At 46.3% G+C, this 26829-nt stretch overlaps 2 protein-coding genes across 7 annotated transcripts; one reads left to right on the top strand and one right to left on the bottom strand.

Moving 5' to 3' along the window:
* The first annotated feature begins 584 nt into the window (after nt 1-584).
* Nucleotides 585-14826, top strand: VDAC2 (voltage dependent anion channel 2). 6 transcript variants are annotated; one of them, XM_081564725.1, is made up of 11 exons: nt 585-673; nt 839-934; nt 1138-1192; nt 2259-2327; nt 3133-3182; nt 6493-6645; nt 6815-6867; nt 7907-8134; nt 9152-9302; nt 13152-13209; nt 14440-14826. In XM_081564725.1, the coding sequence occupies exons 3-11, from the start codon at nt 1162-1164 to the stop codon at nt 14529-14531; spliced, it is 885 nt and encodes a 294-aa protein (XP_081420851.1). In that variant the 5' UTR covers nt 585-673; nt 839-934; nt 1138-1161; the 3' UTR covers nt 14532-14826. The 6 variants fall into 6 exon arrangements, with proteins under 6 accessions (XP_081420851.1, XP_081420861.1, XP_081420842.1 ...); XM_081564735.1 differs by having other exon boundaries at nt 585-712; XM_081564716.1 differs by lacking the exon at nt 839-934.
* A 2332-nt stretch (nt 14827-17158) lies between these two features.
* Nucleotides 17159-19217, bottom strand: COMTD1 (catechol-O-methyltransferase domain containing 1). The gene is made up of 7 exons (XM_081564763.1): nt 19008-19217; nt 18735-18862; nt 18387-18492; nt 18180-18298; nt 18025-18079; nt 17638-17771; nt 17159-17411 (listed from the first exon to the last, which is right to left on the bottom strand). The coding sequence occupies exons 1-7, from the start codon at nt 19099-19101 to the stop codon at nt 17259-17261; spliced, it is 789 nt and encodes a 262-aa protein (XP_081420889.1). The 5' UTR covers nt 19102-19217; the 3' UTR covers nt 17159-17258.
* Nucleotides 19218-26829: the final 7612 nt, after the last annotated feature.

The raw sequence follows: 26829 nt of genomic DNA, 5'->3' as shown, positions 1-26829 counted from the left end.
GAGCGTGTAAGGCAATCTTACCTCTAACCCGGACAGAGGCGGCAGAAAAGGAACCCTAGGGCCTTAGCCCGGGTGGGGCCGGGGGATCGAGGCAAGGCGGGGCACCCCGAGACAGGCTCAAGTTTGTTCAGGGAGGGGCAGCCCAAGAGAGCTTCTCAGGTCGAGTCCCGCTCAGCAGGACAATTGCACCGTGGTGGGAGGCGGGACGAAGATAGGGAGTGCCCGAGGGGCAGGAGGTGCGCCTGTGCTCCACTTCTTTCTCCCTGGGCCAGGAGACACACAGAGTTTTTCAGAAGCGCACGCTGCACACGCTCAGTGTAAAAGAAGTAGTGCTCAGCTGACTCCTTCCTAGACTGGGGATTGGCTCTGCAGGGTGTGCGAAACACGGGAGAAGGGGAGCTGGAGCGATGTACGTGACCGCGGGGTGTGCAGCCGCGCCCAGTCACGCCGAGCCCCCCGCAGGCACGCGCCTGACGCCCCGCCCCGCCCATGACGTGCGCGCGCGGGGCCTCCACCCCATCCCCCACCCGCGCGTTACCCCCCGCGCTGCCTCCGCCGTTCCCCGCCCCCTCGCCTCTGGGGCTGCCCTCGTCGCTGCCTGACCCGAGGTCCGGGAGCTTCTACTTTCCCGGCCCCCGCCGAGGGACCGAGGCGGTCCACCCCAAGTGAACGGGTGCGCTCGGAACACGTGGTCGTTTTGGAGCCGGTTGGAGTGAGCAGCGGGCGGCGCTGCGGGGACAGGCGCGGCGGGCAGCCCCAGGGGCAGCGGCAGGGTCCTGGCGGGGGGAGGACAGGGTTGCGACGGGCGGAACGGTGTCTCCTTCACTTCGCCCTCCAGCCGCGGCAGCTGCAGCCCGACGCCGAGCGAGCCGAGCGGCCTCAGCTGCTAGCGGAGCGGCAGCGGCGCCTTCCCTTCCCCCCCGGAGACCACCAGGTACCACCACGCCCGCCTCACTCGGACCCTGGCCCTAGGCCCCGGCGGCCAAGCAGGACGCCTGAGTCGGACTCGGGGTCGGCCCTGACTCCCTAAGATGGCCGCGCTGCCCCGCGGCCCCTCTTGCCGATGTCTGAGACCCCCTTCTGGCCCCTCGATTCGCTTTTGACCCCCGCTGACCGCACTTCTTGTCCCTCCCTCAGATCACCTCTCCCCTCGGCCTCGCCATGGCGACCCACGGACAGAACTACGCGCGGTGTAAGTGGAGCGGGGTTCTCTGCGGGGTGGGGCGGCGGTGTCTGGGCAGCCGAAGCCTGTTGACCAGAAAACCGCAGCTTCTTTCCCCGTATCTTTCCAAGGGCTTGTAAACTCACCCCTTTGGGTAGCCAGTCCACTGTTTGACTTCCCTGGCTCTGCGGAGCAGGGTGTGAGTGGCATGAATTTCGAAAAGGGGGACTAGGCCTGGGGAGTTAGTCTGTGGCCGCATTCACCTTCAGTTCTTGGACATGAGTTTGAACTCAGAAGCAAAAAGTTATTAATTGTCGGATTCAGCCTTTGGAGGATTGGGCCGGTCACTTTTTCAGAGGAAGTAGTAACCCGACTTCTGAGAGCGCAAGGTCATTACATGTGCTCCTAAGGGTGTGGACGTGCTATGTAGAATGAATGAGCTGGTGTGGCGAGCTCAGATTGCTTGCCCTTAAGCCTCATAGCATTGGCCGAGGACTTGAGTGTCATATTAATATGTTTAAAGTGTATTGGATGTTTAGTTGATGCAGACGCTTGAGTTAAACGTAAATAGCTGCATTTTTTTTTTTTTTAAATTCCAATGTTTAGGTTTACCTTTTTCTTTCCATTCTATAAAATTGTTTTGGCCTCTGTGCGGATACTAAAGGATGAATGGGGGAGGGAAGGGGACACGTCTTAGTATTTTATTTTGTCTCATTTGGTTAAATCGGCCCATTCCAGTGAATTTTGGCAGATATATCTTTATGTATAGGTATATATGTGTATGTGTTCAATTCTTTGTACTACAGTCTCGTCCTAGGAAGTGAGGTTATAAGCACTGTGTAAATTTAGGAATAGGAAGTCTGGAGGGAGTTTCCCAAGTTTGTATAGTTACTTAACTGTTATTATCCATTTTAGAAATAAGCCTTTGGTGCTGATGTCTCCCTCATGGAGGTTTATTGTAGTTTTAGTGTAGCTTCTAGTGGTTTCAAAACCAAGTTGGCCTGCTTGGATTTAATGATAGCAGTGGGTCCTAAGGTAGTTTCTGGGCAGACTGGGAGAACAAGGACATTAACACAGGAATGTTTCTTCCCACCAGCAATGTGTATTCCTCCATCCTATGCTGACCTTGGCAAAGCTGCCAGAGATATTTTCAACAAAGGATTTGGTAAGAACTGTTTAAAAAATTTTAGATTAAAAGTGAAAATGTGTAAGTTTGGACAGCTTGGTGAAATTAATAATTTCTTCAGATAACTTTTCTGGTGAAAGAGTTCTGTAACAGTCGGCATTCCCCCTCCATCACAGTTTTCTCCAGTTTTTCCTTCTTTAGTTCAAGAAATTTACCTTTAAGGAAAAAAAATGTTTTTCTGCTTTTATTTACTGTCAGTGATACAGTTTAGGCCTTGGTTGACTAGAATTATGTTTTTTTTTTACTGTTTTTGGCTTTTATGGTGGTGACTCCTAAAGGATTATGGGGTTTTTCAAATAAATTTGGGTTTTCTTGAAGATTTTGTTCTATATCCCACCCTCCCTACCATTTTAGCTTCTTTTGAAGTTGTTTAGATTATTAATCCCAAAGTGCACTATGCCTTTGGGACAAATGTTGTAAATGCTTGTATTATAATAAGTTGTTGACAATTCTCGTATTTAAATTGAATCGATTGATCTGATATTTAGGTTTGAAAAGCATTCTTTAGTACGTGCTTTGTTAAAAATGATTTGAAAGCATTTTTGAGGGTGGGTGCCAAATACACATCGACAGGTTAGGCAAAGCTTCCTGGAGATGTTTTGTCCTTTACATGTTAGTTTATAGAATACTTAAAGTTGTTTTCATTTAAATACTGTGTATTAACACATATTTATCTTCCTCTAAATATGTGAATTTTTTTTTTTTTTTAATGTGGAGTTAGCCATTGGTATGCGTCTTTTTGTACAAAAGAATCATTTTGTTCTTTTTTGCTTTCTACTTGAAGGTTTTGGGTTGGTGAAACTGGATGTGAAAACAAAGTCGTGCAGTGGTGTGGTGAGTATTAGGTATTTAATAAGTTCTGACAAACATTTATGTAACTTTTTAACACATAAAATAGTCATAACTGAAAGATGTCTACCCATTTTAAAGAAGAGGCAAAAGATAATTTCATTTTAAGAGAATCTTATCTTGATTTATTTTGGCTTTAGATATGATTTCTGATTTTCATGTGTTTTGCCATATTACTTGGTATGCATAAGAAATTCAGAAAAGACACTTAGTCTTGTGGTATTTTGTTTACTCAGTAAGATTGCAAACTTGTCACACTTTTTTATAACCCATTTAATACCTTTGAAAAGCATTCAGAGGGATTTCCTGTTGGTCCAGTGGCTAAAACTTCATGTTCCCAGTATAGGGGGCTTGGGTTTGATCCCTGGTCAGGGAACTAGATCCCATATGCCACAATGAAAGGATTCTGCATGCTCTAACTAAAAAGAGGATCTTGTATGCTGCAGCTGAGACCCAACACAGGCAAATGAATAGATAAATAAATATCTTTTGAAAAAAGAAAAAATACTTAAAGAGTTTTGGGTGTAAAAATATTCAATAACTCTTAATTTGAGTGTACATATTATTTATATAATGGTCATAATCTAGCAGCCCTCCTTTGGGGGAAATTTCCACTTGTATTTTGTGAATTTAGACAGTCTTAAATTTGAGTATTTTTAAAGAGGTTAATAATTTGATATTTGGATGTCTTGATTCTGCCTAACAAACTCCCTCAAAGAGAGTAAAGTAAAATTAAATTTTGTGTGATTTTTTTTCTCCTGAAATTTTTTGAGATTCTTTAGGAGATGGGTATAGTGTGTGCATATTGAATGTTATTGATTATTTTGATAAATTCTTTCTATAGTTAACTCCCTTAGTGTATCCAATTGGTATTTACTTAAATTAATAATTTTATAGTTTCTTAATGCCTAGATTTGGATTTCTGGGGTTTTATATTGGTCACATCTATTTGGTTTTCTTGGTCAGAAAGGAAGCCTGAGTATTTAGTGTGGATGAGTGACTTACTAGCTCAGGGTAACAGGTTACAGAGAGCAGTGACTTGGTGTGTGTTTGTGTTCACTCTTTGAACTTGTTGGCCCCTTTTAAACAAGTTGCTGAAACACAAAAGTCCTTCTAAAAAAAAGTAGAAGATTCAGTTCTAGTGTTTAAAATTTTACTTGCTCTAGTGTTTAAAATTTTACTTGCTGGCTGAAGGGACAAAATTAACTTTATAAACTGGGGAATAATCAGAGCAGTATATTTAGTACTAGATTGTTTGATAAATCAAAATCTTTGTTTGAAAGGAAAGGCTTATCGTGGACAGGAATTTTATGAAGTTAGACTTAAGAACGTGAAGGGTTTATAGAAACTTGATTAGATACAGTATGTTTTAGTTTACATTTAATGTATGTAATTCAAAAACATTGTACTGATCTTAAAATAGGTACCTGGCCCCAAGTCCCATTAATACCTGGTTCTGTTTTCTCACCTGAATTGCAAAGATGTCTGGGTTACCCTAGAATGTAGAAGCCTAAGTGTCTTCATGAGGAGTGAAAGATACAAGCTCTACCAGTGGTGTCATCTGACCCAATTCTGGTCCCAGATCATAGTGTGATCTTCGTTTTGTGTCTTGAGCATTCCTAGGCATTTACTCAGCATGTGTATAAGCTCAGTCTATGGGCTGTTGGATGGCAGTGGGTGGGGCCTCAAGAATCATTAATCATTGTCACTCAGGGTTAAGAATAGATATTCATACATACTTAACATTTCAAGTATCTGTTAGAACACAGCTCCATATATTTTATATTGTTTTAATAATGCTTTCCTTTTGTGTGGAGCACGTGAAAATAGGCAAAACTTTCACAGAATCAGACCCATTTAATCCTCCAGAGGTAGGAGGTTTAAACTTTTTTAAAGTTGCAGTAACTGAGACCCGGAAAAGTGTCTTCCTTAGTGTTACTCATTTAGTAAATGCCAGCCAGAACTTGATATCAGGACCCCTAATTTTACATCCAGTGTTCCTTGCTAACACAATCTGGTGCTTTTTACTTGTGGGCATTGAGTGTCAAGCTTTGACTCAGTTTCTATTAATGAAAGCATCTAATTTGAGGAAATAGTATATAAGATCTAAAGAATTGAGTCTGTGTCACTGCAGAGCAGCAGTTACACAAATGATGTTTTGTAAGTGAAAGATGATTGGTCTGTTCTCCAATGGATACAGTTTTAGATATCTCCACATTCTGCAAGTATCTCAATTTCAGGTTGAAATTCTCTTCTTATCTCTAATAAGTTCAGATCAGCCATTTTTAAATTTGGCTTTCCCATATAGAGTATAACATTGGTAGTCAAATTAGAACCCTCAAGGCATTTTAATATTTTATCTTGGAAGAGTTCAACTGCTTGCCTGTATACTAAGCTCATAAAGATTAGATTTCTGGATTATCTGTAGCAGATTTTAAATTTCAGATAAGCTCTTTCCATATTATACCTTCCTTTTCAGTTGGTGTACAGTTAGGGATTGGCAAGTTATTTATATTTGCTCCAAACAGAAGATTATATGATGTATTTCAAATCAGTCACTGCACAGATTTTTCTCTACTGAGTATAGTTCTACAGAGTATAGTTTATATTATGGATGATATGAACCAGTTACAGGGAATTACCCTCCACCTATTTTTTTTTTTTTTTACTTTTATTGAAAATGTGAAAGGTGATAGGAAAGGCATAAAACCTGATGAAGACTATGTCAGAAAAACAGAATATTGAGGTTACCAAAGAATTAAAAACTTTGTTTATGTCGTAGATTCTTTCAGTGGAGTGCTTTCCTTTTAGGGATTTTCAGGGACCATTTCATAGTAAATTGTGTATAAACTGATTTTAATGGAGGGAGTCTATGATTAGCCATATTGACCTATTTAGTGTTTCATCGAATATCAGGTAGATGGGAAGCAGTTCTAAAATACCCATTCACTATTCCTCACTCCCCACTGATTTTTTTTTTTTTTTTCGAAACTCAGAATCACTTTAGCAGAAATTTCCTTAAAAACTTTATAGTTTATTGTTCACTTGAGAATCATATTCAAGTAACTTGATCCGTTGGTTGAAAATGTCAGCGGTGACAAGATGGTAGTCAATAATTAACAGGCTAGTTTGTCACTCTTGTAATTTACTCAGTAGCAGAGGGTTAGGAGTGTTTGGGAAGCTAGAAAAAGGGATTAGTGAATTACTAAGTGTTTCAGTGGGGTTTGTGTAAGTTAGAAAGTTTATTATTCTAGGCGTATGAGAAAGTTCTTGAACTTTTTTATTGTCTTGTTAGGAATTCTCAACATCTGGTTCATCTAATACAGACACTGGTAAAGTTACTGGGACCTTGGAGACCAAATATAAATGGTGTGAATATGGTCTGACTTTCACAGAAAAGTGGAACACTGATAACACTCTGGGAACAGAAATCGCTATTGAAGACCAGGTAACATTTTGAAAATGTGCTTTAGTATTGATTATTTTTGTATTTAGTATTATTATTATATACTATTATATATATTATTGTATTCAGTATTATTAATTATAGTGTATTTAGTATTATTTATTTCAAAAAGGAAATAAACTGAAAACAAATTCTTTTTCTCTTGAAATAGATTTGCCAAGGTTTGAAACTGACATTTGATACCACCTTTTCACCAAACACAGGGTAAGCATGGGCATTTTTATCTGCTTTAAGTTTAAAACTTTCTTCAGTGTATTTAAGGAAGGTGCACATTCAGATGCCGTGTGTGGGCAAATTTCTGTTTCTACCTTTGGAGCATGAGCAGTATGGTTCTTGGCTTGCCTTCAACTATCTGCCTTTTATCATTGTGGCATTAACTTGGAATGAACATTTTTTTTTAATAGATTTTTGTGACTGATAGCAGCTCTGCAAAGCATTCTTCCTATAGTGGTGGCAATCTAGTCACCCCAAGTGCCTTTGTCTTTTAGTTCATTGAGCTGTGGGTTTTTGTTTTGTTTTGTTTTGTTTTGTTTCTTTTTTTAGCCTCTTATGTTTATCTTGCTACCTGTTTGGAGGCATACCTTAGAGATATTGGAAGTTTGGTTCCAAATCACTGTAGTAAAGTGAATATTGTGAAAAAACAAGTCTTCCAAATTTTCTACTTTCCCAGTGGATATAAAAAGTTCCATTTACACTAGATTATTGACTAGTAAGTGTAAAATAGCATTATGTTGGGGGAAAAAACAATATACATACCTTAATTTGGATGGCATCACTGGCTTGATGGACTTGAGTTTGAGGAAAGCCTGGCGTGCTGCAGTCCATGGAGTTGCAGTCAGACACAACTGAGCGACTGAATTGATACCTTAATTAAAAAATATTTAAAATGCCAACCTTCATCTGAGCCTTCAGTAGTAACATCAAAAGATCAGTGACCACAGATTACTGTTACAAACATAATAATAATAAAAATGTTTGAAATGTGAGAATTACCAAAACGTGACACAGAGGCACAAAGTGAACCAATGCTATTGGAAAAAACACCAGCAGATTTGCTTGATGCAGGATTGCTGTAAACCCTCAATTCGTGTGTGTGTGGGGAAGCACTATAAAGTGAACTTCAATAAAACAATGAAGTATGTCTCTACTCCCCATTATAATGAGATTCATTTAAATCTGTTTTGTACCCTCTGTAAATCTTTCTTACTGGCATCAGTTTTAAGTCAGTTTGTTCTTTTTCTAGAAAGAAAAGTGGTAAAATCAAGTCTTCTTACAAGAGGGAATGTATAAACCTTGGTTGTGATGTTGACTTTGATTTTGCTGGACCTGCAATCCACGGTTCAGCTGTCTTTGGTTATGAGGGCTGGCTTGCCGGGTACCAGATGACCTTTGACAGTGCCAAATCAAAGCTGACAAGGAATAACTTTGCAGTGGGCTACAGGACTGGGGACTTCCAGCTACACACTAATGTGTGAGTATTTCTTTTTTGGGATATTATGATGAGGAACCTCAGAGTGGTGTTGCTCTTTCCTCTCATCACTGAATCTTGGTACAACCTAAAGGAGTTCTCTTAACATAAAAAGATCATCTTTGGGCATTTCTTGAGTGCCCTCTCAGAAGTGTGTAGAAATGTTACTCTGTATAAAAAACGTTACTCTGAATTTTGGTGCTGAGAGAGTAAATGTTCATTTCACATGAGGCTTGATGTGCTTGGGATTTTTGGAAGAGGCTAAGACAGGGGCTCCTTGGTGGTCTAGTGGTTAGGATTTGGCACTTTCACTGCCATGGCTTGAGTTGAGTCCATGGGCGGGGAACTGAGATCCCACAAGCTGCACAGTGTGGCCAGGAAAAAAAAAGCTAAGATACTGCCAAATTGTACTAGTGCTTTCATTTAATTGTCTGTGATGTGTAAGGTGCTCATTTGATAGGATTGCCTAAAGTGTATAGAGTTTTTTCTTAACCCAAAGTAAATGTACATGTGGAAAGGACTTAAAGAATTTTTTCCCTTACAAAAATGATGAATTGGTATGAAACAGAAGTAAAAGAAGAAAACCAGAATTGTCCATAATCCCACCATCTAGATGTATAATTTTTGTTAACTATTAATGCTTTGATGTTTCACCTTTTTATATGTGTGTATATAAAATACACACCAGAAAGACTGTTTCATAACCTTCTCCACTACATTGTAATGTATTATGATCATTTTCCTATAGCATTATGTATTCTTAGTGATTGTCAGTGGCTGCGTGGTAATTCTGCTGAATGGATATACCATGATTTATTTGACCAATTCATGTTTTTATTTTTATTTTTTTTTAATTTTTTTTTTTTCAATTCATGTTTTTAAAACTAAGTTTTCAGTGAAACAGTAGAGACCCATGTAAGCAATGGCTTTTATTTAAATGTAATGCTATAGTGTCAGCCATGTGCTTTAGACAGTATTACATTGTCTAGTCTAGACTGACTAATTTAAAATATCTCATAGCAATGATGGTACAGAATTTGGAGGATCAATTTATCAGAAAGTATGTGAAGATCTTGATACTTCAGTAAACCTTGCTTGGACATCAGGAACCAACTGCACTCGCTTTGGAATTGCAGCTAAATACCAGTTGGATCCCACTGCTTCCATTTCTGTAAGTACTCTTGTGGGTTTAGAATGGGATTTTCATTGTGGGATTTAATCTTTGGGTATATTAGATTGTGTTGAAAATTGTAACTGTGGTTCACTCACTTCCCAGTTTATACACAGATTGAGATTAGAGCTTGGAATGCTGTTTTTTCTTTGGAGATAGTGTTAGATGTTTGATATCCAGGCCACAGGAGTGTGTTTTAATTAACCTCAAAGCTACTGAAGTGGTACGAAAAGTGAAAGTGTTGGTCGCTCAGTCGTGTCTGACCCTCTGTGACCCCATGGACTGTAGCCTATCAGGCCCTTTGTCAGTGGGGTTCTCCAGGCAAGAATACTGTTGCCATTCCTTTCTCCAGGGGATCATCCTGACCCAGGAATTAAACCCAGATCTTCTGCATTGCAGGCAGATTCTTTACTGTCTGAGCCACCTGGGAAGCCCACTGAAATAATATAGATGATAACTATGCCCCAATCCTGTCCAGGCCCCTGGAAGCCAATGTTTTGGGCCCCGGGCAGTTCTCATTCTTGTTGGGAAGTAATAATATTATGTTACTTTGTGTCTGACTCTAATGGTTTACAAAATATCTTCTGATTTGATCTCAGCAACCAGTGGTACGGTACACATGCTGTTTTGCAGGTGAAGAAACTAAAACTTGGAGAGGAGGACTTAGTCCACTGCTAGGGAGGGAAGAAAGGAGGCGTAGTCCAGGACTGGACATGCAAGTCCATTGAAAGACATGCAAGTCTTTCAATTTCCCTCCTGTCTAGGATGTCCAGATAGCTTATTTTGCTTTGCCTGAGACTATCCCACCTTTAGCACTGGAAGTCCTACAGGAATTTCCTCCCTTTTATCTCAGGTTAATTGAGTTGCATGGCCCCGCTAGTCCTGTCCTTGGACTCTTTATGCTGTTTCTTCCTTCAGTCACAGTGGATTGTGGTAGGAGGGGAGTACACAGTGTCTGAGGGTGTGGAGCACTGGCTACAATTTCAGGCAGATCAGCAACTGTTCTGTATGTTGGTTGGTTACAGGTCAGGCACTGTACTGGAATGAGAGTTAAACCTTCATGAGAGTTACTTCTGTTACATAAAATGGTCTTCATTCCTGGGGACAATATGTTTTAATAATTAAGGCAATTAAGTTTTAATCCCATTCTTGTTTTATCTTAGTAGAGTTGTTGTCAGAGAGAATGAGAAGCACCCAGAATGCTTTTTCCCATTGGCAAAACAGTGATTCATTTATTTTCCCCTCCTCTGTTTCTAACTACACCTTAGCAGTAAAACCCTCAGGATTCACACTATGCTGTGGTAGCTGCATTGCTGTTCTCTGCAAGTGTATGTCTCTGGCACACTCACAGGTTTAATACCAGCAGAAGGCAGCTTGGGACTTGTGTATCAATGAATGACTTCAGAGGATTAATTTGGAAATGTATTTAGCATATCCCACCTAAGTTGTGCTGCTGTTACTGTAATCTAGCATCACCCCTGAAGCGTTGAATAATACTCCATCAGTTTTGTGGTTGATTCCTAAAATAGTAGGAGCTGTTTTATTGTCTGGGCTCTTGATATGTTTGGCAGGCTTCCCAAGAGGCACAGCGGTGAAGAATCACCTGCTAATGCAGGAGATGCACGTTTGATCCCTGGGTTGTGAAGACCCCCTGAAGAAGGGAAGGGCAACCCACTCCCATATTCCTACCTAGAAAAATTCCATGGACAGAGGAGCTGGGCGGGCTACAGTCCACAGGGTCACAAAGAGTCGGACATGACTTAACTACTCAGCATACTTGATTCGTTTGGCACAAGATGGTTACTGGTGGGCATTTCTTCCTTAGATAACTTAACTCACATGGTCATTGGTGGCTCATGAAGACTTGGCTATAGTGCCAAGTGAGTACAAGTGTTGTTTATGTGACTTTTGCCTGTATATTATCATTTCTTGTTTGGGCCATTATGATACACATTGCAAAAAAGTGTAGATGTCAAATTATTTCCAAGTCTCTTTTGATCCCAGAGACTACTTGTTACCTTTTTGTTTCCATAGCACTTAAAATGCTGAAGAGCAAAGGTACCTGGCTAGGCAACCTAGGCCATGGAGATTGGGATGAGATGATCCCATTATAGCCATAGGCCTCTGGTGTGGCTTAATAGTCTTAGAAGTGGGAGAGAATGGAGCTAGAAGCTTCTGACCATGTCTTGCTCTCCAGAATTCCTTGTAGCCTTTGAAAGTCTGTGACTAAAATCCTAAAATAGTGGAATTGGACAGGGAAGGTAGGGATCTGGACTGGTCAGCAGTGCTCCATTGGAACATCTTCTGAAACACAGTCTAGTTATATGCAGCCAGGACCCAGAATAAGAAAGTGAGGTAAAGAAGTTGTAGTCAGTCTGTTTCTTCAGAGGAAGTGCTTATCATTTGGAGATTTAGAACATGCATGGTTTAGATTCTTAAGGAAGACCCTTGAAAGTAGTATGTGTCATAGTCACAAATTTAAACTATACACATGCCATATTTTGAAGGTGGTGTGTATGTTATGTTGTGTAGTTAGCCTGGTAAACTTCTGTTACTCACATTCTGGTGTGGTTTTGTTGTGTTAGATTAGATTCAACAAGAACAATTCTTATGAGAGTACTTAGGCTTTTGTGCTCTGTGGACAATTTAGGGTCTGTAGATATATCCTCAAAGATAGCAAGAGTTTTGTGTCCTGCTGACAGTTGAGTTTAGTAGATAAGAATTAAGTGGGGCCTGATTTTTGCTTCAGTTCAGTTCAGTCACTCTGTCATGTCCGGCTCTGCGACCCCATGGACTGTAGCACACCAGACTTCCCTCTCCATCACCAGCTCCTGCAGCCTACTCAGACTCATGTCCATCACGTTAATGATGCCATCCAACCATCTCATCCTCTGTCGTCCCCTTCTCCCTCCTTCAATCTTTGCCAGCATCAGGGTCTTTTCCAATGAGTCAGTTCTTCGCATCAGGTGGCCAAAGTATTGGAGCTTCAGTGTCAGTCCTTCCAATGAATATTCAGGACTGATTTCCTTTAGGATTGACTGGTTGGATCTCCTTGCAGTCCATGGGACTCTCAAGAGTCTTCTCCAACACCACAGTTCAAAAGCATCAATTCTTCGGCACTCAGCTTTCTTTATAGTCCAACTCTAACATCCATACATGACTACTGGAAAAACCATAGCTTTGACATAGCTTTGTGACAGAGGCATGGGTCGGTGGTGGCCTGCTGCAGGGTTGAGGGCATTGAGTGCAGCAGTGCCTCCATGGGACCTTTTGAAGGAGGTTGCTATTATCTTCATTACCTCCACCATAGTTTGGCCTCAGGTCAAGCAACAAGGAGGGAACACAGCCCTGCCCTTCAATAGAAAATTGGATTCAAGATTTACTGAACATGGCACACCCATCAGAACAAAACCCAGTTTTCCCTTCAGTCAGTCTCTCTCATCAGGAAGCTTCCGTAAGCCTCTTATCCTTATCCATCAGAGGGCAGACAGAATGAAAACCACAATCACAGAAAACTAACCAAACTGATCACATGGACCACAGCCTTGTCTAGCTCAAGAAGACTATGAGCCATGCCATGTAGGGCCACCCAAGACGGGCAGATTATGGTGGAGAGTTCTGACAAAATGTGGTCCACCGGAGAAGGGAATGGCAAACCACTTCCATATTCTTGCCTTGAGAACCCCATGAACAGTATGAAAGGTTTTTGCTTAACTTAATACAATATTAAATTTTATTATCTCACATGGAAAAGTGAACATGTCATGATTGCATGATAAGGAAATACCTAGGGCCTTTGTCTCTCCATTCAAAAATTTGTCTTACATTTGTTTTTGCATTTTATCTTAGGCAAAAGTCAACAACTCTAGTTTAATTGGAGTGGGCTATACTCAGACTCTGAGACCTGGTAAGTTTTAAGGATTGTTCTGATAGTATTTTCAAAATCAGTTTTAATTTCTCAGCTTCTTTTGTAAACCTTTCAAATGTACAGAAGAAGTGACAAAAGTACAATGAACACACGTTTACCTTTTGCTACAATATTTTATCCTTTTTTTTTTTTTTTTTTTAATGCTGGACTATTTGGAAGTTGTAGCTATCATGACATTTCCCTAAATCGTTTAGCATGCGAACATTGTCCTTCATAAGCACACGACTGGTTATTTACTGTGTTCACTTGTACCTGAAATATCGTGTAGTAATTTTTATTTCTCCAGTCATTGTTCACTCATTGCTTTGGTTGTTTCATCTCTAGAGTCTCACATACTTTACATAATAATTTGAGCCTTGCTTGTTTTCCAGAGCAGTACTTCTCTAATACAAGGGCTCATGAATCACTTTGGGAATCTTATTAGAATACATAGATCTGGGTTATGGGGTTCTGTCTTTCTAACAAGCTCTTAGCCAGTGTCACTGGCTCTTGAACCAGCATTTGAAAAGCAAGGTTTTGAAGCACTTGGAACTTTTCCCCATGCTTTGACTATTCTGAACCTGAAGAAAAGAATGTTGCCATGAACACTCATCTTCCCTACATTGACTAGTTACTAACATTTACCATGTTTGTTTTCTCCCTCCTTGTCTGTATACATAATCCTTTTCTCTTTTTTTAACCCATATATTCTTACAAATTGAATGTGTATTTTGCACAGACACATCAGCCCTAGCATACATACGAGAGTAAGACATTTTTAACTGCATCACTTTAAAGACATCATAACTACAATACCGTTTTTGCAGCTAAAGAAATGAACAGTTTAAAATAATACTTAATATGCAGATCTCCGTACTTGTCCCAAAATGTGTCTTAATCGTAGCTTTTCCTTTTCTGGGGTCCAAATTGTCTTTTAGTCTGGATAATGTATTTGAACATGATTGTATTTTCTAGAGCTATTTTCAGTTGTTTTTTTTTTTTTTTCCTGTTTGAGCTTTACTAACATTTTTATACACTGTGACTTGATGCTTTCCTTGCTCAGGATGGTGCCAAATGAATTGTCTGGTCTCTCAGGTACTCCCAAGTGCCCTCTGGTGGCTGGCACTATAGGTCATCTGACAAACTGAGAAAAAGGGACAGGCTGTGAGCTGACTGCTGACTCCCATGAGGTGTTGCAGGTACATGATGGTTGTCTGCTTTTGTTTACAGGTGTGAAGCTTACACTGTCTGCCCTGGTAGATGGGAAGAGCATTAATGCTGGAGGCCACAAACTTGGGCTTGCCCTGGAATTGGAGGCTTAATTCAGGTGAAAGAAACCTCTGGAAATGGGTATCAGAAGATTTGGCCTTAATATATTTCCGGTGTGACCAGCAGGCTTCTCCCCCTCCACCTGAAGGTGATCAAAACCAAGGATGATCTAAACAAGAGCTGTATTTTAAATATTTAGACAGTTACTTGTTAGCTGGTTTCTAGTTGAATTGGTTGTTTATCTAGTTACCAATACTGCAGTCATGCAGTCACCTATACATTATTTAAATGTATTTAACTGTTAAATGCGCTACCCACCAGTAATGAAATAGACATTTATGAAAACTGTGCAGTTGTGTGCATGTTTGTTATTATGTTCCTTTTAACGTTGAATATTGCCATTGAATGAGATGGATCAGTGGATGTCTTAAGGTTAAAATTTTTTGTTAAATTCAACCATCATTAGAATTACTTTTGGTATCCTGAAACATTACAAATTATGAATAAAATGAGTATACATTATTAATGACTCCAAGTATTTGCAGAGTTAAAAACTTGGCAGCTAGGGTCAAATATTCCTGGTAGTATATCTAGCTACTACTTTATCTTTCCAGTGAGCATTTATTTTGCTCTTTTTATAAATCTGCCACAGAGTCCTCTGACCCGAGAATAACTCCATAAAATGTTTAGACTACAGTAAAATAAGATGCATGACTTCATATCTGCAGTTTGTAAATTTGTATAAAATTACTTTGGATCATTATTAACTCCAGAAAGGATTAGTGAGTAAGTGATGAAGAAAGAGAAATGAAGGGATGGTGCTGAAGGTTGTATATACACACCATATCCCTTTGGGCTATTGCTATGGAAGTGATCCAGGCCCTAGTTAGGTGGGATGGGACTAGGTGTAGGGAAGTGGAATAAGGAGTAGACAGTGTCAATACCCAGACAGTCTATATGGGCCCCAGTGAGAGGTCTAACTCATTTCTTTCCAGGTAGACATTGAAAAACTTGGGCCTAAGTTTGTGACCAGAGTGGCTTCAAGCTAGATGGCCATTGGCCTTAATCTGAACTTGAACTGAATGATAGCAATTAATAGATGATTCTGGTTGGAAAAGTAGGAAAGAGGAATTTTGATGGGAGGAGAGTTGGAACAATATCATTGAAGGTTAGAGAAGAGTTTTGTTCAACACATTCATAATACTAGATCTGTGGTATAGGTTGTAGTCAGAGAACAAATAGGAAAATGTAGTACTTAGACTTATTATCCAAAAAGTGATACATGCTGAAAATTTCCAGGTCAAGTAGAATCTGATAAGAGAAACCCAGATAAGCTGTCCACACAGATGGAATGTGGGGCAGAAAGATCCCTCTGATTTTACTGTTTGTCCTAAGGGACTGGCTGGAATGGCCCACTGTATAAGACAAAACTTAATGGCAATAAGTTCGGATTTGAACCAGTTTGTTTTGAGTCAGGCAGGACCTATTGCTAGGAAAGAAGAAAAACAAGAAAAGATGTCTGTGCAAGCTAGATGTGAAAGTGTCTATACTTAAGAGTAAAATGGACCTGTTCACCCATGTGCATCCTAGTATGCTTTTATGATTGGGAGAGAGGAAAATAGGTTTTCAACCAGATTCCTGAGGGTTGTCGGAAATGAAGGGTATATCTGAGACGCCAAAGGGTTATGAAAGTTGTCAGCTGTGGGCTCATGGGGCTCCTGTGGCCTTGGTTCTAGCCTCTTCCAGGTTTAGTTCTACCACCCAGGTTTACTTCTAAAGGGCTAATGGGGTGGCAAAACCTAATTGTATTTTAGGCTGATGCTATTTCTGACTGAAGCCTGAGGCAGTTTTAGTGGAAAGAACACTTCATATATGCCTGATCTTCATTTGTGGTGTAGATGTAAGATCTTCCTACAGATCGGGGAGGTGTAAACAGGTTTAAACCAGAAAAGTGAAGCACCTGGCTCCCTCTCCCCCTCAGCTTACATAGGCTTATAGAAAACCTAACATTCTCTTTGTCTCCCTCTGGGGAACTTGTTAAAAATTGCCTCCTATCTATTGGACTGTCTGCTTCACACCTCTGGCCAGTGATCCCATGTCTCATGTTCCTCCAGAACTTCTGGGGAGGACAGACTATATATACTCCAGTCAATCCTGAGGTCCCCAGTCTAAGTCAAGTGGCCTGGTCTCAGGTGATGTTGACCAGGGCCTCCACTGCAGAGGTGAAGCCAGGCTCAGTTTTGTGAAGATATGGGCACATGGCTTGGTGTAGAATTGTACAACAGTACACAGTGCAAAGACCCTTTCCTGCCACCAGATGCCAGTTTGGTCTCTACTAGTGTCCTAGCTTCATTGAACAGGAACTTCATTTGTTTGCTTCTCTTAGGAAGAGATGTAAAGAGGGAGTCCAAGAGGCCTCTACCAATCTTGTAGCCTTTAGGTCCTCTGGAGGTAAATCTCCGTAAGAATCTGGGGTTTCTGACCAGTTGCATGAGGGCGGGTCAGTTGAAACTTGATATCTTGCCTGTAGTCAGCTGGAAGCTCCAGCAGTCAGGCCACAGCCCCCCTGGTGCCAGAGGGTCCTCAGGAGTGTGCCAGGGAGGGGATGAATATCTGTGGCCGCAAGGTTCTCTTGGTGAAGAAGTGGCTTCCCTCCCTACACCATTGAAGCACAAGAAGATCGTGTCCCAGGCCTCACTTTATTGTCAGATTCAAAGCAGGTGTGGAATGGCTGGGGTTCCCAGGGTTCCTCCCTTGATGCCACTCACTAGGGGCCAGCCCTAGATCTTGAAGGCTAAGGTGAGGCCGTCGCCCAGGGGCAGGAGGCTGATGTGGACCCTGGCATCCCGCAGAATGCGCTCGTTCAGGTTTCGTACACACTGGGCTGCCTTGTCCTGTGGTTTAGGCTGCAACACCTCTCCCTGACACAGGACCTGTGGAGGGGCGGGGCATTGTGGGGGCGGGGCCTGGGGAGCCTGAGCAGGAGGCGGGGCAAGAGCTGGAGACCCCGGGCCTGAGCGGGAACTCAGTTGGAATCCCGTGCGGAGGAGCTTAAGTAACTGCTGGGCGGGGCTTTGGAGCACCAGCGAGGACAAGCCTGAGGAGACGATGCACCCAGCCCAAGAGGGTCTCTTCTGCCCCCCGGGGGCTGCCCCTTACATTGAGCACAGCGAGGACACCTCCGGGTCGCAGCAGCTGCAGACACCGCTCATAGTAGGCGGTGCAGTTTTCCTTATCGGCGTCCACCACAGCGACGTCGAAGGTGCCGGCCTCGCCCGCGGCCAGGAGCTCGTCTTGCGGGGGAGGAGGGGCAGAGGCGGCTGAGTCCGCAGGCCCCAGCAGCCAGCAGCCCCCGCCCAGGCCGGCCCAGGCGCTGTGGCCATTCAGGTACTCGAAGGCGCCGGCCTGCCACCCTCCGTGTGGCTGCGGACCGGGTGGCGGGGGGCTGTCACTGCCCAAGCCCGCCTGGCGGACCGGGTCACTGACTCGCGCCGGGTGGTCCCATTAGGGAAATGGCGCCCAGGCCCTTTCCGCTCCGTTGCTCACCCAGGGTCTCCAGGGCGGGCTTCAACCGAAGGTCGATTTTGTGCTCCTCTTCAGCCTGCAGGAGTGGGATCAGAGTCAGCATGTCCCTTCTCCCGGAGCTGAGAGTGGTCGGGCTCCAGGGGCCTGACGAGGGCTCAGGTGTGTGGGACACTTACCTGCCTCCACAGGGGACGCCCCAGCTCGGGGGGCCCTGCGTCCACCTCGCAGGTCACCACGCACCCGGCCGGGGGAAGGGCCAAGGCCAACGCTAGGGCTGAGTAGCCTGTGAAAGTGCCTGGGGAAATGGACACGGACGGGCTCAGACCAGAGTAGGGTGACAGCCCAGTGACTCCAGTCCCCGGTGTCCCCGGCCGTGTGCCTACCCAGGTCCAGTGCCTTCTTAGCCTTGATGAGGCGAGCCAGGTTGGCCAAGAGCTGGGCCTGCTCACGGGTCATCATGGAATCCCCCTGCGGCTGCTCCAGGGTCAGCTGCGTCGGGGGAGGAGAGGGTCGCACCAGCTCTGCCAGTCACCCCTCTGCGCCCTAAGTTTAGAGCCCAGGGGCGTGGCTATGGGCGTGGCTCAAGGGCGGACCCTCCGAACGCTCACTGTGCCCGGCCTGGGGAGCCCGGAAGCCCAGAAAGGGACACTGCCCCAGCCCAAGGTCACACGGCCACGTGGGTCCTTCCTGGCCCGAGCTGGGCTCCCAGTCCCGCTCCCGGCCCTGCTGACCAGCCGCAGGCTCCGCAGCGCCGGGTGCTCCCGCATGGAACGGCTCAGCAGATACTGCCACAGGGGGCTGTCCTCAGGGGGCAGCAGGCGCTTCTCTCGCCGGGATCGCCAAGGAGGGAACCATCTCCCTGCCGGGGAGGGGTGGTGCCGGGTCAGGGCCTGGGTCTCCAGAGTGCCAGGGGTTAGCCTCAGCCGCTATCAGCCTCGCTTCTGCGCCCGCCCGCCTCCCCGCGAGGCCTTTGCCTAGGGTACCGAAGGCCCGGCGCTACTCACCCAGAAAGAGGCCGCTGGCGAAGGCAGCGCCCAGTGCGGCCGAGCCCAGGGCCAGCGCGGCGGGCACAGAGAATCGGGGCACTGGCTGGGTCATGGTGCGGGCCGGAGGCAGCTGGCGTCCAGGTCACTTGCGCTGGGGCTACTGGGACTGCCGCAAGACCCGCGGGCTCTCGCGGCTCCGCCTTGCCGGAGCAGCGTCCTCGGAGCCGCGGTCTCGACCACCATCTGGCGGCCACATGGCCTTACTGCAAGCCCCCGCCCCGAGGGGTTCTGGTGTCATCTGGTGGCAGTTTCAGCAACTGCACCGGGCAGGGAGGAAGCACTACATGGGGGTCTGGGTTTCTCCCTCCCGACGCCAGAGGTCTAGGGGCCTAAGTCCCAGAGGAAAATTTGAAGCGGCTCAGATAGTAAAGAGTCTGCCTGCAATGAAGGAGACCCGAGTTCGATCCCTGGGTTGGGAAGATCCCCTGCAGAAGGAAATGGCAACCCACTCCAGTAATCTTGCCTGGAAAATCCCATGGATGTAGGAGCCTGGCAGGTACAGTTCATGCGGTCGCAGAGTCGGATACGACTGAGCGACTTCACGTTCACTTCCTGGCTATGCTTCTTCCTCATCCCTACCGTTTTTTCTGAGAACCCCTTGGGGCATATGTGAGTGAGTGAGTAGACTGTCGGTATAATAGGATAGTAACAGGTACAAAGTGATAGAAATTAAAGGAGGCCTGGGAGTGACTGAGAGAATCAAAGGAGGCCTCTTGGGGGAGGTCACCAAGGATGTCAGGTTGAAGGAGTGTATGTCTGGGGGGGGACACAACCATAGGAGGGGTTCAGGAGCCCTGGGGCAGGTCTGGTTGATGGGGTGCTGAAACAATATCCTTAGCTAGAATCCTGGGTGCCAGCTGGACTTGGGTGTGAGATCTCGGGCCCATCAGTCTCTCTGAGCCTCTGTTTTTCCTTTGTGTAAAACTGGGACCGCAGTCTTAACGTTAATGACACTAGATCACACAGCCTGACACACAGTATGTGCTCCAGAAATGGCAGCCGTGGTTATGGTCACAGGTTGGAGGGAAGACATCTTGAGGAGGGGACATCAGAGGGCAGGTGAGTCCCCCTTGCAGGTCTGTTCAGCAGGGATGCAGGGACACTGTCCGCTGAACAGCGATGAGAACACCGGCTGTGTGCTGAATGGGGTGGGCAAGTGAGAGAAGCTGTCCTGGCTTGTATTCATGACGCTGAGCTCAGAGACCACAGGGCACGGGAAACTGGTGAGCAACCCCAGCTTCACAATTTCCTCTTCTGTAAAATGGGGTTCTTAATAGTCCTAACCTCCCGGGCGGGGGGTGGAGGGGTGGGGTGGTGGGGTGGATGAAGTGAAAAAATCCAGGTGAAGGATTCACACAGAGCCTGGCTCTTAGTGAGCTATAAGTGTTACATTTAAATGAGTCAGATTCCACGGGCAGCTGCTCCAAGGCTGTTCCCTGACAGCAGCCCTTCAGCAACCACACTGGGCAGACTGCAGCTCTGCCGTGGGGAGCTTCCCAGGCTCGGATCGGCCCAGCAAGGCTCAGAGACTGGCTTGCTCCGGGGCTGATGCGGGGGCGGCTTGGCTGAGGCTGAAGACCGAGGCGAACTGAAGAAGCCCGGAGCCCAGAACTGACCCGAGCTGTGGGAGCCCGGGCACGTGGGTAGACCACGCAGGAGCGGAGGGCGGGACCGCCTTGCAGACCCAAGGGTGGGCTGATCCTTTAACCAATCAGCCCGCCGCCCCCCACCCCCCTCCGGAGGGGTTCAAGGAAGGAGCCTGTTGTCTGGGTGCTGGGTGGGTTCGAGTCAGCCCTCTTAGTACCTCCCAGCTCCCTCCAGTTCCCCGTCGCCAGGCAAGCGGCCTGCTGGGAAGGGTAGTACATTTCCCCTGGCCTTTTGATCTTTTGCATCCGGATTGTCCCCATAAATGTTTCTCTGACCTGACTCTTCTCCAGGGTAAGGACTGAGGCCACTGTGCTCTCCCCCACCACCTGCTCGCAGTTGAGACACAGCAAGTGCTAAATAAATGCTCTCTGAATGAATACCGAGCTGGAGACGCCTCCGGCTCCTGACTGCCGGAGCTGCCTGTCAGGACAGTGCAAATAATAACAGTGAGGGCCGTTTCACTGAGCACCAGGCACTGTCCACTATCATCCAACCTCCTTGTGAGACTGTGATATTATTCCCATTTTCTGGAGGAGAAAACCAAAGCTCAGAGAGACTACTTCTCCACACTTAACTTCCCCAGCCTTGATTTGTTAACCCCTCTGACCCTCTGGTGGGAGGGGGTCACACAGTGAGCTCTTTTGACCCAGAGGAAACCAGACTCCCAAGAAGTGCTTTCCTGGCACCTCCACTGAGACCCTTCCACCAAACCAGGTGGCACCGGGGCCCTGGGCTCTGGTCTGCAAACCCTCACTCTCCTTCTTGTCTGGGGGTTTGGGTTTGGGCAATGCCCAACACACACCAGAGCTTCCCTCCCCGAGCCTGGCTTCAGAATGGAGCCTGTGGAGGTGGGGGGCAGCCGGGGAGGGGAGGCATGTCACCATATATCCCCGTCAGATTAAAAAACTAATTTGAAAAGATTAATGTATTCCATTCTTGTTACGCTGGCTCTGATACCTCTGGGCCTGCGGCTGCTCTGCCTCCTGATTATTGAATTTTTATGGCCTGGTAATTAATTGCAGATTCCCTGTTTTGTTCTATTTCTTTTTCTCTGACATTTTAATTTCAACAAAAAGCAGTGGTCTCCATGCAGGTTCTCTCTGGAGATCCTAATGGTCTATAAAACAGAATGACTTATAGACGTGGCACCCACTTCAGTTGGCGAGCGATTGTTTGAAACCTTGCTGATCACGCAAAATTTAATTTTTCCACCTCCCTCCCCCAATCGCTACTCATTTCTTGTCTCTTCCATTACAGTACCCATATCTCAGCTCACAATGAGGGGAGCAAAGTGTTGCCTCCGAAACTGTTACAGTGCCTTTTCCTCGAAGACCAGGGGGCTAAAGACAAAGTAGGTTTTGGTTACTTTCCTTGGAGGTGGCCCCAGTAGTGGCGGTGGGAGCTGGGCCTCCCCAAAGGGCCACATGGATGTGGGCAGCTGCCCCCAGCGGTGAGGGAGAGGGAGGGTCTTTTCTGCCTCTCTCAGTGCCCTTTTGGCCAAGTGCAACTGCCGCATTAGGCACCAAGGCACCCACAGGCTCATGAGGGCAGGGAGGATGGGTACCCATATGTGCTGACAGGTCCATACCAGGAAATCAAGGGGTTTGACCCCTGCCAAATTCTTAGCCAGACTGGGTCACTGGAAACAGCTGTTCACAAAGACAGATCTGGAAGAGGCTCCTGCACGCCTACATCTCCCGGCCCTGCTAACATCACAGAGGATGGGCACCTTCCCCTAGGGACCCCCAGGACTGGGCAGGGCACGGGCAGAAGTGTAAGGTCATGGAATCAAGTTGGGCCTAAAGAATTGGAAATTCAGGTATCTTCAGAGGTCAGGCAGGCAGGCAAGCAGAGGGCGGCAGGGGGCAGTAGGGACTGTGGCGGTCTAGAACTCATGCCCCATCTGAAGGTGTGGTGGCCACTCAGCTCCAGCCAGCACGGCCACATGGGAAGTAGTGCACGGTGCGACCGGAGCTTCTGAGTTTTCAAAAGAGGTTGGAAATCTTGCTTTTAATGTGAAACCTCACAATTTGAAACATTTGGGTTAGATTTTTTTTTTTTCTGAAGCTCTGTGTCAGCTGAACTGAATACATTTCTGATCTTCATGTCTGATCTGCCCCACAGGACAACTGTTTCCTCTGATTTGGAACACAGTTCAGAGACATTAGAACACAGAAGTGGATTCTGTTGGGGCCGCAAAGGTCTCCCTGGCCGACTGATGGCCCCCAGTCCCATGACCTTGCCCCAGGAATCTTCCTTCCACCCGTGGGCCCTTTAGTCCTCTTCCTGCCCTTGTGGGCTCTTCCCTAGCAGCTGTGGTCTCCTGGAGGTGGTGCCTGTGGGCCTCTGTATGGGGCTTGCTGTCTTTAGGCGCCCTCTTCACAGAGAAGCTTGTGGCCTGGAGTCCGACCACAGCTAGGTGAGTGATGCTGAGCTTTTCACCTAAGACTTTGAGGGGCAGTGACTCCAAAAGTGACTCCAAAAGCCCCCAGAGTCCGTGTGACTCCACGACCCTGGGGGCTGCGGTGGGTGGGATGGGCTGATGCAGACAGACCACGAGTCAGGGGCCTCTGGGGCCCCATGGCCTATTCCTACCTCCTCTGTGTTGAGGTGCTGTGGAGCCAGTGCTGGGAGTGCCCCGGTCTCTTATGCCTGTTTCCTCACCTGGACAGGCTGAATGGGAAGTGACAGCATGGGCTCCGGAGTCAGAGGGACTTGGGTTCAAACACTGATTGGTTCACCACTCACTTTGTGTCTGTCTGAGCTCAGAGTTTCTCAGCTAGAAAAATGGGGATGACCCTTCTGTCTTAGTGTTCTGTGCTGTGTGATGAACTATCACACGTTGAGTGACTTTGAAAAAGCATGCATTTTTAATCTCATGGTTCTGTAGGTCAGGAGTCAGGCTAGGCCAGGCTGATCCTCTGCTCAGGGTCTCACCATGTGGAAGGCAAGGTAGCATCTGTGGGTGCAGCTCTGCTTGGGCTCTGGGCCCTCCTTCAAGGTCTCCAGTTCTTGGCCAAATTTAGTCCCTTCTCACAAAACCCCTCTGTTGCAAGGCCAGCAAAGGCACCTCAAATACTTCTGGTGCTTCAGCTCATTCTGCCTTCCTTTTCTACTTTTCAGGATTCACATGATTCCTGGGGATCCATCCAGCTCATCCAGGATAATCTCTCCATTTCAAGGTGAGTTGGTTAGTGACTCTAGTTCCATCTGCAAAGTCCTCCTTGCCACTTAAGATAACGACCGTGAAAGTAATGGTGGTGGTGGAGATGATGAGAGGGTGGCAAAATTCAGCACAACCTCCAACCTCTCAGAGTTGTAACGATTAAAATACCCCTACCTAGTTCTCTTCCCTCCTTCCTTGAGAACCATGGTGTTAGGTATTTAAATACCGAGGATACCCTGCTACTGCATGGACAGAATGGGCAGTAGGCATGTTTCTCACAGCCACCCTCTCAAGTAGTTAGCATTGTCCCCATTTTCCAAATGTGCAAACTGAGGGTCCCAGAAGTCAGGTGACATATAAGTGGCAGAGCCAGGATGTGAACCTGTCCCCATCTCTGCTGCACATAAGGGTTTGTCTCACCACTGGGCCCAAGTTCAGAGCTCATGTATCTCTGGGAAGTTCACTGAGTTCTCTTGAGAGGCTTCTACCATGTGCCAAGGATTGACCTGTGATATGATTTCACAGGTTCAGCTCGGGTCCTGGCATTTGGGTATCTCCAGGAGTCCCCAGTGGATGACAGGTGTGTGTTTCATGGTGTTACCTGCTTCTTTCTTTTTGAGGGATGGCTGGGGTGCCACTATCACAACCATTCCTGGGCATCATGGCTTTTGCCAGACACCTCAGCTGATCCTCAGGAGCTGCCCAGTGGTGAAGACTTCATGGGGTCCTTTTGAGAAATAGCAAAGAAAATTCCCCCTGCAGCTCTTCTCTCTCCACCTTGAAACGGTGGCTTATGTCATGAGTCCTTTCTTCCCTAAATTAAGACAAATACACATGTCCCAGACTCCCCTGCAGGCACAGGACCTGGTGACCACAATCAAATGTACTGAACAGGACTCACATGCAAATGTAGCTTGTGAGTCTGCGGTTGGAAGGAGAGTGATGCTGTGACAATAAGTGTGATGGAGGTGGAGGTGTCTGTTCCTGCCAAGGGTGGCTGTGGTGGAGCCTCTGCTCAGAGGGGTTTTAATGAGAATGGTCCTGTGCTGTGTAAAGATGAAATGCTTGGAACTGTAGCAGCTATCTTGTGGCCATGAGGCAACAAAGTTAAAGATTAAAATAAATAAATAAAAACAATGAGGTTGCTGAATGGTCCTTGAAGACATTGCCCAGAAATTGAACCACCACCAGCAGGTGTTTACCTTCAGCCTCCTTGTTATGTGAGGAAATGGAGCCCTTTGTGCTTAAGCAATGATTAGCTATATATTCTTTTATTTGACTTTCAAAGCCTTCCTAACTGATACAGACACTCTAGCAGGATGGTCTGTGCCCCGGGGTGGTTGACAGTCGATGCTTTGGAGATAACCATTTGCTTTTTTTTTTCAGAATAGAGTTACAGATTCCACACTGAACTCGAAATCATGCTCTTCAAAGGTAAGGCCTTGTTTTCCTCAGGGGGAAGTTTTCTCACAGGGATTGCCCCATCCCTCTCTCACCTGACAAGCACAAGTGCCAGTACCAGGCACCCCACCCTTTCCTGCTGCAGGCTGGTGGTGTCTCATCAAGGCCTCTCGCCCTTAATCCCCAGAGAAGTAGGCATGATCACCCACCCTCTATAGACGGGGGCCATCTGGGGTCTCACACCCAGGATGTGGGGATTGGTTCCAGTTCTGTATGGCCTGGGGTCTCCCCATGCCAAAGTGAGTCTCTTTGTGTCACAGCCAGAGGTGCCAGCGCGTCCCAGGTGGTGATGGTGGTAAAGAACCCACGTGCCAATGCAGGAGACTCAGGAGATGCTGGTTCCATGGGACACTGGAGGACTATGTGGGGAGAGCTGGAGTCAGGGCTGGGGAAGCCCATGACCTCTCAGCATAGCAGTCAGGTTTCTGCTGCAGCAGTGCTGTGCACCGGCCCCAAGTCTCAGCAACTTCCAAAATGACCACCTGCTTTTCTAGCTCCTGGGTCAGAGGGTCATCTGGACTGCTTCTGCTTCAGATTTTGGGTCCACATCTTTCTGCAGTAGGGCTTCCCTGATAGCTCAGTTGGTAAAGAATCCACCTGCAATGCAGGAGACCCCAGTTCAATTCCTGGGTCGGGAAGATCCGCTGGAGAAGGGATAGGCTATCCATTCCAGAATTCTTGGGCTTCCCTTGTGGCTCAGCTGGTGAAGAATCCACCTGCAATACGGGAGACCTGGCTTCCATACCTGGGTTGGGAAGATTCCCTGGAGAAGGGAAAGGCTACCCACTCCAGTATTCTGGCCTGGAGAATTCCATGGACTGTATAGTCCATGGGGTTGCAAAGAGTTGGACATGACTGAGTGCCTTTCACTTCACTTCTTTCTGCAACAAGCAGCTACTTGAAGATGCTCTTTCCCAGAGGACAGCACAGGTGCAAGAGGCCAACCACACAGGTGCTTTGAAAGCCTCTGCCTCAGTCAGCTGTGCTGATGCTCCCACAGCCCCAGCAAATCACTTGGCCAAGATCCTCATGGGGGGCAAGAGTGTATACTCCACGCCCTCCATGGGGCAGCCCCTGTGAGGTCATGTGGCAAAGGGTGTGGCTATTATAGGTCAGGGAGGGAAGAGTCAGGGTCAACAGTCCAAGCTACACACAAATCCCAAGGACCCCCAGCATCCCCAAAGCCATGAATGCAGAGACCTCCATGGGGCAGGACCTCAGCAAGGGCAGGTGGACCAGGGTCACTGCTTCATGCCTGAGCTTCAGACTTCCCCATCTGTTTCTCAGAGGAGGGACCTGGAGCAGTGGGAGTCAGAGTATTACCTGAGGTCACAGGGCAACCTCCCGCCTCTGCCCACCCTCACTGCCATCATCCTAAACCCAGATGGGGAGGGGGCAAGGGGTCAGGGCACCTGCTTCCCGGGGGATGACGAGCCCCTTTCTTCCACCCCCATGCTCAAGCATATACCCACTTCCCCCAAGACACCTGGACACAGAGCCTGGGAC

This window comes from Giraffa tippelskirchi, chromosome 2 (assembly GCF_054371585.1).
Source record: "Giraffa tippelskirchi isolate mGirTip1 chromosome 2, T2T-mGirTip1v1.2.pri, whole genome shotgun sequence".
Lineage (NCBI taxonomy): Eukaryota > Metazoa > Chordata > Mammalia > Artiodactyla > Giraffidae > Giraffa > Giraffa tippelskirchi.
Note: the sequence above shows the minus strand (reverse complement) of the source record. Positions and strands in the feature narration are given on the sequence as shown.

What these genes read in the sequence shown, in the direction of transcription:
- VDAC2 (XM_081564706.1), top strand. Translation starts at nt 1,598, where the DNA reads ATGAGCTGGTGTGGCGAGCTCAGATTGCTTGCCCTTAAGCCTCATAGC. An exon ending in ACCTTTTCACCAAACACAGG is followed by an intron (nt 6,868 to 7,906) that starts GTAAGCATGGGC and finishes TTCTTTTTCTAG; the next exon opens with AAAGAAAAGTGGTAAAATCA. An exon ending in TTCCAGCTACACACTAATGT is followed by an intron (nt 8,135 to 9,151) that starts GTGAGTATTTCT and finishes AATATCTCATAG; the next exon opens with CAATGATGGTACAGAATTTG.
- COMTD1 (XM_081564763.1), bottom strand. Translation starts at nt 19,101, where the DNA reads ATGACCCAGCCAGTGCCCCGATTCTCTGTGCCCGCCGCGCTGGCCCTG. An exon ending in GGCGTCCCCTGTGGAGGCAG is followed by an intron (nt 18,080 to 18,179) that starts GTAAGTGTCCCA and finishes CCACTCCTGCAG; the next exon opens with GCTGAAGAGGAGCACAAAAT. An exon ending in GCCCGCCCTGGAGACCCTGG is followed by an intron (nt 17,772 to 18,024) that starts GTGAGCAACGGA and finishes CTCCCCCGCAAG; the next exon opens with ACGAGCTCCTGGCCGCGGGC.